Source organism: Mytilus galloprovincialis, chromosome 4 (assembly GCF_965363235.1).
Source record: "Mytilus galloprovincialis chromosome 4, xbMytGall1.hap1.1, whole genome shotgun sequence".
NCBI lineage: Eukaryota > Metazoa > Mollusca > Bivalvia > Mytilida > Mytilidae > Mytilus > Mytilus galloprovincialis.
In genome coordinates, this window is record NC_134841.1 from 100,587,416 (window position 1) to 100,600,772 (window position 13,357).

Sequence of the window (13,357 nt, forward strand, 5' to 3'; positions counted from 1 at the left end):
GCAAATATTTTCAATTGCACAGTATTGCGCAATAGCAAGAAATATCTAATTGCACAATATTGTGCAATAGCAAGAAATTTTCAATTGATTGGCGTTATCTTTCTTTGTCCAGAATAGTAGTTCAACTTAAATCATTGGTTTATACAATATACAATGTATATTCACTTTTACTACCAACTGATAAATTAAAACAATCTTTACCATTCAGTGATAACAAGCACCTTTTGTTACATTTTAATATTTTATGATGTTTTTAAATGAGTAGTTATTGTTGCAAACTCCATTAGAAATTTGAATTGAGATCAGTTTTGGAAAAAGGGAAAGGGGATGTGAAAAAAAAAAATGGGGGGGGGGGGGGTTAAATTTTTCTCATTTCAGATTTCATAAATAAAAATAAAATTTCTTCAAACATTTTTTTGAGAGGATTAATATTCAACAGCATAGTGAATTGCTCAAAGGAAAAAAAAGTATTTTAAGTTCATTAGACCACATTCATTCTGTGTCAGAAACCTATGCTGTGTCAACTATTTGATCACAATCCAAATTTAGAGCTGAATCCAGCTTGAATGTTGTGTCCATACTTGCCCCAACCGTTCAGGGGTCAACCTCTGCGGTCGTATAAAGCTGCACCCTGCAGAGCATCTGGTTTTATTTTAACATTTAAAAGTAAAATGTATGGTGTTTTCTTTTTTTTTTGTGGGTTAATATATTTGATTGTATGGTTTTGCTGAAAGAAAGGATACAATCCTATAGAAAAATGGAATAGACAGAGATATACTTCTCAAATATGTACTTATAAAAAATCAATAATTGTTAAATTTGAATTTAAAGATATTTTGTTTCTAATTCAAAAAGTACAAGTTTCCTTAATAAGTATACAAAAAATAATATGACACAGTTACCTTTCTAAATGAATCAATGTCTATATATTTAGCCTTATTCTGTACAAGTTGATTTGTTTGAATATGTTATAATACCTATACATTAAGTGATGAGGTTTCCCCTCCAGATCCTTTGTTTAAATGACAGCTGCATTTGTTCTATGTCAAAATTTCCATTTAATATTTATGTATTAATATATTTGCATAACATTATACATGTACTATTCGAACTGTAGATGGCTTAGGAGAATGGAATACAGACGGTTGCATTCTACACAGTATTACCAATGGGTCAGCTGTTGTGCACTGCTTTCACCTGTCAAGCTTTGTAATTCTGGAGGTACGTTTTAAATATTGGGAAAAAGGGGGCGGGTTCTCATAATGTTTTATTATTTTTGTACTTGTAGAGTTCCAGAGAAAGGTATTATTGAAAGAATCAGAGTATAGTTATATTTGTTCTTTTTTGCTAGGGGGATTTACAGATGTGAATATGTATTCTCAATTTTTCAATTTCTGATGTCGAATTAATGATGCAAGTAGGAAGTGGGGACAATTAGTTTCTGTTAAAATTATTGAAACACATATTATTTTTTTTTTAAATTTTGTTATGGCTATCATTTGATGTGTCGCGGTAATAAGAAAGATCAGTTTGACAGGATCAACAATTACATAGGGTAGACAGATAGCTACAATCCATAGGTTGACAGGGTAGGCAGATATCTACACATGGACCTGGTTATCATAATAAATAGAGCGTGTTTCCAAACAGTTATTATAAATTCTCAAATTTTCATGGATTACATCAATCAAATACTTGGATTAAAATGAAAAATCTTGTAACTCAATTCAGTCTGTGCTTTGATTAGAATAATCTTGGGACACTCATGAATGGGTTACACCAGAGAAATCCGTTATTCACCAATCAAGTTCAGCTGAAAGAATTCATTACTTATTATTTTATTTCAACAAGATACCAGTTTTGCTTCAACAGAGAAAAAGTAGCCATCACACAATTCTTATATACAGATATTGCAAAATTAAAGTCAACACAATATGATAGTATGCTTTAATGAATGTCAACGGCATGAACATAATTTAATATTGATTTATGTCACAGAAAACTCTCAACATGTCACTGCACTATATATGTTTAATGTTTGACTGCACAAATATGCATAAATTCTTGGATCTATATACCTTTAATTAGATTTCAAATAAATATAGGTTAACAAACAAACTAGCAAGTGATGGTCAAAATTGAAAACAGAATTTCAAACTGAATGTGAATCTACAAGAATATAACATTGTACAAAAAATATACAATATTGACGTAATGATATATTAACTGTTAAATTTATAAAGCTTTAAATAGTAAATCTTGTTTTGATCACTGCCTTTTGTATATTACACTATTTTTAAAAAGTTGATTATTTACTTTCAGGAACACGTTGCTGATGATTTGGGTTTACTTAAAATGTTACACTTAATGAAACCAGCAGTATATGTTGGAAGCTGTGTGTGTATTCTCTGTCTAATGGCAGTCATTGTTACATATGTATCATGTTTTAGGTAGGTATTGCACATATGTATCATGTTTTAGGTAGACATTGCACATATGTATCATGTTTTTGGTAGGTACTGCACATATGTATCATGTTTTTGGTAGGTACTGCACATATCTATCATGTTTTTGGTAGGTACTGCACATATGTATCATGTTTTAGGTAGACATTGCACATATGTATCATGTTTTTGGTAGGTACTGCACATATGTATCATGTTTTAGGTAGGTACTGCACATATGTATCATGTTTCAGGTAGACATTGCACATATGTATCATGTTTTTGGTAGGTATTGCGTGCTGTCTTTGAATTCACAGAAAAAGGTGCAGAATCGAACATGGATGAAAAATAAACATTTCAAAGCCAACAGCATTAAAACATCTTTTGAAACTGTGATAGAAAAAATCACCAATATAGTACAAAAGAGTGTCAAAGATACCAAAGGGATACTTAAACTCACTAGTTGAAAAAGAATTGTCAATGCCAAGACTATAAAGGAAAAATGATTAAAAGACAAACAATAGTATACAACGTACAACATAGAAAACTGAGCAACACAAACCCCCACCAAAACTAGGATTCGTGTGCTCATGAATGGTAGACAAATCCTGCTCCACATATGGCACTTATTGTGTTGCTTATAGAAGAACAAACCTTGTGATAAATCTAATAAAAAACATATATTAGCCAGAAATGTTTGATATGGAAAAGGTGGTTAAAGAATTGGGGAATATATAGTCACATCAAGCTTCTATACATTGTATCTGAGTATTGTCTGGAGTTGCAACCATAGAATAGCTATTTGAAAAAATCTAATGTAATCTAGAAAATAAGTAAAAAATAACTTGTTAACTCAATTCGTAAATAAATTACGTTTGAAAATAAGGTGTAATTAATTGAATTTGTATATGATAGAGTTTTTCATCTAGGCCTTTCACAAAAATAATTGATTAATTCTTAAATGATGATTAATAATAGTATTATCTTTTTTTTCAGATTTATAAATGTGCCAAAGAAAATGAAGCATTCAGTCATTAATATTTGTATTAGTTCTTTACTTCTCATTATAACTTTTACAATGGGGGTTAAAAGAATGGACCATTATCTAGCATGCCAGATTGTTGGAATATTTATACATTACTTAACGCTATGTGCCATGTTCTGGGTGACTATCACAGCTTAGTAAGTATTTATATAACATCAAGATTTAAATAAATGAATGGATCGTATGCATCTTCAGTGATGCTTGATGCTAAAATATTTGAAAGCCAAAATCTATAGAAATGGCTTCTTTAACAATTAATATATTTATACAGATCTTACTTCAAGATTTAACATTTTTATATAGATCACCATCAAATAATGTGAAAAACCTTTCTAGACATATTTACATGAGATTATGCAATCATCAATGGGGAAAGTCATCTACTGCTGGTGATCTTAACATTTAATCAGTCATGCCTTTAGATGTTTAGAAATATGAACAGTTGATTTCAAAACCAACAACCATACCAGGATCAAGGATAGATCTTCTATTCTCACTGCAACAACAAAATACTGTTTTTTTACGACCACAAACCAAAATTTGGGATCGTATAATGGTATGATGTCGTCATCGTCTGAAGGCACATTGGTTTCCATACAATAACTTAAGTTTAAGTGAACGTATCTCTATGAAATTTTTTCAAGAAGTTTCAATACCACAAAAGGAAGGTTGGGATTGATTTTGGGGATGATGGTCCCAACCTAGAGGGGCCAAAAACAAGCATTTTTCTAGTTGAAATTGTACCATAATTTGAAATACCACAAGTATGATGTTTGGATTCTTTTAAGGGGTTAAGGGGCCAATAGTTTTGGAATAAAGTGCCAAAAAGGGGTAAAAAACAACATTTTTGAGTTACCAGACAATAACTTCTGTGTAAGTGTATGGATCTCACTGACATTGTACCACAAGGTTCCTTATCACAAAAGGAAGGCTGGGATTGAGTTTGGGGATAATTGCTTTAAACTTGTAGAAATTAGGGGCCAAAAAAAGGCAAATAACAAGCATTTTTCCAGTTTCCAGACAATAACTTGTGTTTAAGTGTATCGATCTCTCTGAAATTATACTACAAGGTTCCATACTTCAAAGGGAAGGATGGGATTGAGTCTTGGGGTAAATTCTCAAAGGGGGTTTCCAAAAAACAAACAAACAAAAAATTATAGGGGGGAGGCGGATGGTTTGCATTTTTTGTAACAAATTTCAAATCTTGGACAATAGATTGTTGACAGACCTACAATATAATAGAAGACAGCACCCAGCGTTAATGCTAACCATACATCTTTGATATGCATGTGATAGATCTTACAAATGTGTTATACATATGGGAGTTTAATCAATAAATAACTAATGATTGTCATGTTCAACATGAATTAGTCATTTGCTGTCTGTATATCTATGGTTTTTATTTTTTTTTTTTAAATAAAGAACTTTAGGGAAGTATTATTTTGAACCTTGAAACTATTAATTTGATTAAAATTAGCAATAGAAAGAATTGCCAAAAACTTAACTTTGCAAAACATGTGTTTGCTTGTTAAAAGCTATCAAGAAGTTTAGAATTTATCACTCACAAACACTTAGAATTTATCACTCAAAAACACTTAGAATTTATTACTCAAATACACTTAATCTGCATTCAGTTTATTTGTTAATATCATCACTTTCACATATAGATTTTGTATTTTTGTTTTAATCATTGTTTTTCAGCAATCTGTTAAAGAAGTTTACCAAATCTGACAAGCCACCAGCGCCTCCTCCTGACCCAGTTAACATGCCGTTACCTCCTCAGCCTATGTTACGCTTCTACCTCCTAGGGTACGGTGTACCCATCATTGTATGTGGCATTACAGCTGCTATCAGTTTAGATCATTATGCAGACTCTAATTAGTAAGTATATATCTTCAAACAAGTCAATTCAACTAGAACAATAGATATGTTTCATGGGAATAACATCTTTCAAAAAAAAAAATTATCACATTGGTAGGTGTTAAAATTACTGGAATAAGCATCATGTTAACACGGTCATCTTTAACTTTATGGGAAAAATCTCTACATTAACGGCATCATGATGGAACAAGAAAAAAAAACTAGGATATTTATATAGATGAGATAAAAATAAAAAAATAAAATTTTAAATATCTTTTTATCAAGGATTATCTCCCTTTAGTGATTATCTTTTTCTTTTAAATTGGGAAGAAAAAAAATATCTCAAATAATGAAAGATATTATTCTTTCAGTATTTCAAGTATAATGACTCAGATTATAAGCTCTTTTGACTTAAATCTATTTACAAAGCATCTGTGTATATCAACATAAATACATGGAGTATTATTACAGTAAATAACTGAACATGTTTATATAAGATGCAGAAAAGCTTATATGATATTTCTTTTAAACAATATTTCATTTTCATTTCAGCTGTTTCTTACAATGGGATCCTAGTTTGGGTGCTTTTTATGGTCCAGTAGCTTTATTGGTGCTTTTCGATGTTGTGTTCTTTTTACGTATTGCATGTGTTGTACAAGACATCAAACCAGAAACAATTAATGTGATCACAACAGATATTGATGAAACCCATGACATAGAATTAAATCACAATACAGATGAGATCACCACTGAGATTGAAGCTTTAACGCCAATTAGAATGGCACAAACAAAGGATATGTCTGATACCCAGTCAACAGTATCAAGTGTAATGGACCAGGAGAAACAACCTAAATCACAATTATATTCTGTGGTTGGAATACTTCTGTTATATATGTTATTCTGGGTTTGTGGTGCCATTGCTGTCGCGGAACCATTTAAATTATGGATTCCTTATCAAGAAGATATATTCAGTTATTTATATGCATTTACTTGTGCCCTATTTGGGATTTTTATGTTGTCCTATTTTTGTTTGTCTCGTAAAGATTCATGCTCCAGTTGGAAGCGATTCTTCCTGTGTGATCAGCCTTTAGTATATGACATGGATTTTCATGTGCCTAATCAGTTAGATGTTCCAAATGGAAGTGTATCGAAAGGGACTGGTGAATCTTCTGTCCCTATAAATCATCATTACAACATTACTCAGGAAGAGAATGACAAGACATTCAAGGATAAATCTCTCATCAGTTTGGTGCCTGTTAATTCAGTGACTGATGGATCAGTGACCAGTGTTCCTGAAAACCCACAAGTATTTTATAACCCAAAGCAAAACGGGGCTGCCAAACGCTTCTGGGAAAAAAGGCACCATTCTAAAGTAATAACCAAAGATATGTTTAAAAACTTCAGTGGCAGTGCTACTGATTATTTCTCAGGATCTGAGGCCGGCAGGCCAAACAAAATGTGTAATGGAAATATTAGTGATACAAACACACATCTAAGTATTGAAATTCAAATACAACCAAGGAATGGTTTGAATAGTAAACCAACATCACCAATCAATTTTTCTCCAGGAATGTATTGTCAGCCTATTCAACCACCAAATGGCATGCCATATCAGGCTCCCTACTTTTCACTATTGCCATTACACAGAAACCAGATACCTCCAGTAGGAGGGTCTAATATGGGATCAAATATGGGATACAGTTCCCCTGGTCCTGGGAGTCAGTGTTGTAGTGTTACGTCATATCCTGAGTCACAAGTCACAAGTACTAATCGATGTCCCAGTTCATGTTCATTAGGAACTAAATCTCATCCTAGTGCATTTACTCCAGTACACCCTAAAAACAATACACTACCCAAACAAGGCAAGGGTGTCAAACCATATAGTCCTGTGCAAGATATGCAGAGAAATGGATCCGTCCAACGCATGCGTGATTTCGATGGACAGAGTCAGATTACTGAATCATGTCAGAGTGAGGAACAAAAAACAATGCCTTCTGGGAATAATCTTAACTGCAATAATAATAAGATAACGAGAGATTGTACTTATAAACAATATGGAGCAATTGATGATAACATAGCCGAAGTTCAGAACCCAATAAGTATTCGCAGGTCATTATCAGGAGGTTCTGATCATAGTGCACGTAATCATCGTAACCATGACAATTTCATACAGGAAGTTCATCAACGAATTCCTAATGAACCCACATCAAAGCAAAAATCTCTGTCACCTCATGGGTATCAATCTCTGTCGCCACCGGGTTACCAATCAGTGTCGCCTCCAAGTTATCAATCTCCGACACCAATACATAATAAGACTCCTAATGGTGATTTGTTATCGCCAACAGATACTAAACCTATGAATGGTATCATCCATTCGCCAGACTCTGATAGTCAATTACAATTTAGAAAATTTCGTGGGAATGACTCAGATCATAATTCTGAGCCTGCCTCTCACTCGTCTTATCGGAGACATCACAGACGTGATCATCATCACAAAAGACATTCTCGGCACAAAGGTTTACCTAAACCAAGGTCACTTGACTGGGACGAGGAAAAAAATCAATCAAAAAATAATAAAGCAATACCTTATGTTTATGTGAATCATAGTTACACTGAAAGGGTGAAGGAGAAACTTATATCCAAAGGACTAATAGATCGGCAAACCAAATCTTCTAACAGTATTAATCGTTATGCAGAGTACGGTCCCATGATTGAAGACGATGATAGTTCTACGACAAGTTCTGATGAGAATGATTATTATGGGCATGACGTATGGGTGTTACAGGGGGCAAAGTCTAAAAAGTCCAAAAAAGAAACCAGTGTGTAATATATATTATTAAGCATTTCATTTTCTGTATGATCATCAAAACTGATACGGTAATTCAGAGAAATGAATTTATAAAACTACATGTCAGACAATCCTTTTGACAGGTACAAACTAGTTCATATCTCAATGTTTTTGCAATGAATATCAATTCAATTGTTTTTAACATTTGATAAATAGCATTTTAAAATTGATTTTACAAAAAAAAAATTTCCACTGACAGGACTTCCTAGACATTTGCCAGAAGCACAGAAAGTGTTTTTTTAGTTATTAATTTCAAAATTTTGTACTTTTTTTCAAGATGGTAAAAATGCAAGATAAATGTATATATTAAATTTTCTAAACACGATTTAAAGGTTTGATAAGGAACTGAAAGCATTCTATATACTGCTTTTTTTATGAAATTAATGTTGAAATATTGACTTACAATTCAATATTAGACAAGAAAACCAGTTAATTTTATTCTTTTTTTTTTTTAACAAAACTACATAAGTTTTTAACCTCTCTTTTTTTATGCATTTTTTTATAATTTATTTTCATGCTGGAGCATTCTTACTTTTTATGAAAATTTTATGCATTTTTAATAACATTGTTTTGTGCAAAATGATAGCAATATATATTGATTGTGATCCTATATGGTTGTAATATTTTCTAACCCATTTATTGGTCAGTATTTTGACCATAAGACTACAAGTAGTGATTGTTTATTGTGATTATGAACTTTATTTATTTATTTTATACAACATGTTGTAAATTCATTGATTGTCATATTTCACAACACTTTTCTGAACCCTGTTAAATTTAAATATTTTAGATAAGTGATTAAAATCTGAACATTTTCTTGACTTTAAATGTCAGCATTACTCAGATACTATTCAAAACTTGTATATAGATATATTTAAGGTCATCACTTTGACATGTATGAAGCAATGACCTCATTCTCATGACCACTGCACTATCTTTGGTTTAAATTTATAGAATATCCTCAAAAATTTTAGATTCATGATGTGAATTTAGTAATAAGATCTTCGAAAATTAAACTTTGTTTAAGAACCATTTTAAATTACCACTTACACAAGTAGCATCAGACATGGCTAGCAATAATTTAACAAAAAGCAAAATTTCAAACAGATTTACACTTATTTGACTATACTTGAATTCAAGTAATTCACTGTAGATAATATAACAAATTTAAAATAGTTTAATTAATTAGACTTCTATGACATGTATGATGGTGTTTGCTACAAGATTACAACACAAGGAAATGCTTCTGAACAAATTTCAATATCTATAAAAAAAAAAATAAGTAAACTTGTATTTTGTAAATGTAGTAGAGGAATTGTGACAATCAATGAACAATATCTATCTTTATTGTAATTTATATGTATAACTATCATGTATTCATCAGTCAACAGGACTTGTGCCATAGTAATTAAAATACCAAAAAATATATACATATAGAAAACAATTGTTATGGGAAACAAACATTTCATTGATGACAAACAGATATTTTAACTTAAAAGATTTCAGCTTTTTATGCCCAATGGCAAATGTGAATTGGACTATTATCATGAATATATATTAACCCTTTTCTTTTTATATGTGTAGCTGTACATGTCAAGCCAGATTGGGTTCGTTTGTTTTAAGTCTGTTTCTCAGGAACCCCTGATGTTTAACTATATAACATGTATAATACAACAATATGTGAGCTGTGACGGATAGAAATCGACCTTATGCAAATGAATATTAATACATCATTAAACCTATTTTGGGTTGAACAAATCTCTATGCAACGTCTGTAAGTTTTTGACAATTGACTTGTTATAACAACCCTATAAAACATCAAAACTTATCTTTTATTTCAACTTATAATGTTTCAAAGTCAATCAATTTTATACATTTACATGTACATATATGTGCACTTGCATAAGGTCCATTTCGATAGATGCAGGTCAGTCATGTTGACCAGGATTTATTTCTTCAGTAATATACAAATTTTTATAAATGGTTCCATTGTTAGAAACCAATAATTCTATATAAGCGATACTTTTATATTGCATCTACTTTTTAACATACAATACATTTTACAAACAGAATATTATTTAGCTTTTCAAATCAAACCTGTATTAATCCAAGACACACATTATCCTGAAAGCTGTGCTCCAGGGAAATAATTTGTTGAGGGTTGGCACAGTGGCTGATATTGGAAAAGCCATATCACATACTCTTTATTATATAGTTCATTCTGTTGGGGTTTGAAAATATATGTGCAACCATGACTAAAGTTAATATAATGATGGATGGATGATACAGAGGGATTGCCATTGATTTTATTACACATGAACAAAATACTTGTTTCTACAATATAACCTATATTTTAAAACAATTAGGCCCCTGTGACCTACATTTTGCACATTTTTTTACTATGTTGAAAATTGCATTTTTAACTTAATTTCAGTAAATGTTACTGGTAAAAATGTTTTGGAATAATATTACAATTAAGAAGAAACTTCTACTGGTAAAAAATAAAAAGGTTTGTAGGATATAATCTTCATAAACTTATTTTTAAAAAGTCCCATTTCATTACAAAACACATGTCCTAAAATAATAAATGAAGTTCCTCAAAATAAAATGAAAAACAAATATATGTCAAGTTTTCTTTTAATTGGAAGTTTTTTTTACTGTACATTACCAAATTAATATAAATACGTCAGAAAGAAAGAATTATTGATTTACAAATAATTCATTACAATTTATTGAAGGTTTCTAGATCTGTGTAAATTATAAAAGGTATATAGAAAAGTGCTTTCCACCGATAAAATTGTAGGATTTCAGGTTTCTTAATTGTTAATAATGAATGTAAAACATGTAGGTACAAATCACTAAATAGAATGAACCCTATATAAAAACAAAATGTGGTCCCTGACTCCCTAATCCCTATACACATTTTGCATATTAGACAATTTGAATCTCAAACGATAATGGTATTTTGTGAACCTAGAGAAATAGACATATAATATAACTTTACCAGTGGGAAAAGGGAGGGGGATAATTCCTTAATGAGCTTTATAACATGCATATATGTGTACAAAATACTGATATAAGCAATTTATTTTAAACTCATGATAAATAATTTTTAGGAATAGGAAGAGGTAACAACTGACAAATCTTGCTTACCTTTCTTATACAATCTTCTCTCATCAATCTATCCTTTTTCACTTTTTCATAGAAAACCAAAGAAGTTAAAACATTTTACAACAGGTGCTTGCTTCCTTTAATTCAGATCTCATTATATATATCTCACTTAAACCATTGACATTGTATACAGTGTATTAAGTTATTTTTTCTTTGGTGCAAAAATTAACCTAATGTGTGTTTTATTTCTCATGTGTAATAGATTTTCTACATTTTCAGTAATCATTGATATAATTTTTAGTGATATATTGTACATACATGTATTTGATGTAATTGTAAAGAGATAAAAATGTACATTAAATGGTGCTATACCTGTGAATTTCATTGAATTAGAATTATATGCCTTTCATAGTATTAATAAGATGTTGTATGAGTGCCATTGAGACAACTCTCCATCCAAGCCAAAAATTTGTAAAAGTAAACCTTTATTAGGTCAAAGTAAAGTCTTTAACAAGGAGCCATGGCTCACACCGAACAGCAAGCATACCTGCCAACTTTCACGATTTAGGCGTGTATTACACGATTTTGACCCTTTGTCACGATTGCACGATCGTGATCGTGAAAAACCCTCTAAAACATGATTTTGTGAAAATCTTCACGAAAAATATGATGGTTACTGATTTTGAACTGTGTCCAAGGGTGGTCCAAGGAAGAAATTCGTGTTCAGCCAATCAAAATTCTATGTTTCTCATGATCAAATTAATGCTGCAAGCTATAAAATAACCCCAAATGACTAGTGTAAAATCTTTTAAAAGGGATAACAACAGTCTAATGACTCTTCCATATACAAAAACAAGACTTCCTGACTTAGGACAGGTGCAAACAAATACAGTGGGTTTAAACATTACCAATCTTCACCCTTACCTGAAACAGTGTAACATCTCAACATAGAAAGACTCGCTAAAAAATATTGAATTGGCCCGAAAGACATATTAACACAAGTGAACATACACTGAACGAATAAATTAGATCTATGACACAATGTAAATGCAAAATCAATTAAATAAGGGGTGAGATATTAAACAATTTCAGAAAGAAAAAACATAACCTAGAATGCCACCAAATAGAATAATGTACACACTACACAGGTAAATTGTAAGATATACAGTAAAAGAGAACCGAAATATTTTACAAAATATGTTTCATAGTACGAGAACAGAAGTGAAAATCTATGGTCAGACCAATCACTTGAGTTAGTACATACACACTGTACCTTCACTCAAGAATATACAAACTGTACTTCTAATCAAGTACATGCACACTACTTCCAATCAAGTACATACACACTACTTCCAATCAAGTACATACACACTACTTCCAATCAAGTACATACACACTACTTCCAATCAAGTACATACACACTACTTCCAATCAAGTACATACATACACTTTACTTGCAATTGAGGACATATACACTGTACTTCTTAAGTATATACACATTGTACTTCTTATTAAGTACATAACACTACTTCCAATCAAGTACATACACTGTTCTACCAATCAATTATACACACAATATACTTCTAATCAAGTGCATACACACTGTACTACCTATCAAGTACATATACTCTGTACTTCCAATCAAATACACACTGTACTTCTAAACAAGTACATATACACTCAACTACCTATCAACTACATACACACTACTTTAAATGAAGTAAATACACACTATACTTCCTATCAAGTACATAAATTCTACTTCAAATCAAGTAAATACACACTGTACTTCCAAACAAGTACATAGACACTACTTTCCAATCAAGTACACACACTCTATACTTCAAATCAAGTACATTCACATTGTACTACCTATCAAGTACATACACACTACTACCAATCAAGTACATACACACTATTACTACACAATTACATGCACACTACTACCAATCAAATACACACATTGTACTACCTATCAAGTACATACACACTGTACTACTCATCAAGTACATACACACTGTACTATCAATTAAGTACATACACTCTACT

At 31.3% G+C, this 13,357-nt stretch overlaps 1 protein-coding gene across 1 annotated transcript in view; it reads left to right on the forward strand.

Moving 5' to 3' along the window:
- The window catches only part of LOC143073610 (adhesion G protein-coupled receptor A3-like), an 82,815-nt gene extending 71,128 nt beyond the window's left edge, over positions 1–11,687 (forward strand). Inside the window, exons 13-17 of the mRNA XM_076249280.1 lie at positions 1,118–1,221; positions 2,323–2,450; positions 3,441–3,626; positions 5,191–5,370; positions 5,902–11,687. Coding sequence (XP_076105395.1) covers positions 1,118–1,221; positions 2,323–2,450; positions 3,441–3,626; positions 5,191–5,370; positions 5,902–8,176 — 2,873 coding nt within the window. The 3' untranslated portion in view covers positions 8,177–11,687. The remainder of the gene's footprint in view (positions 1–1,117; positions 1,222–2,322; positions 2,451–3,440; positions 3,627–5,190; positions 5,371–5,901) is intronic.
- The last annotated feature ends 1,670 nt before the right edge of the window (positions 11,688–13,357 follow it).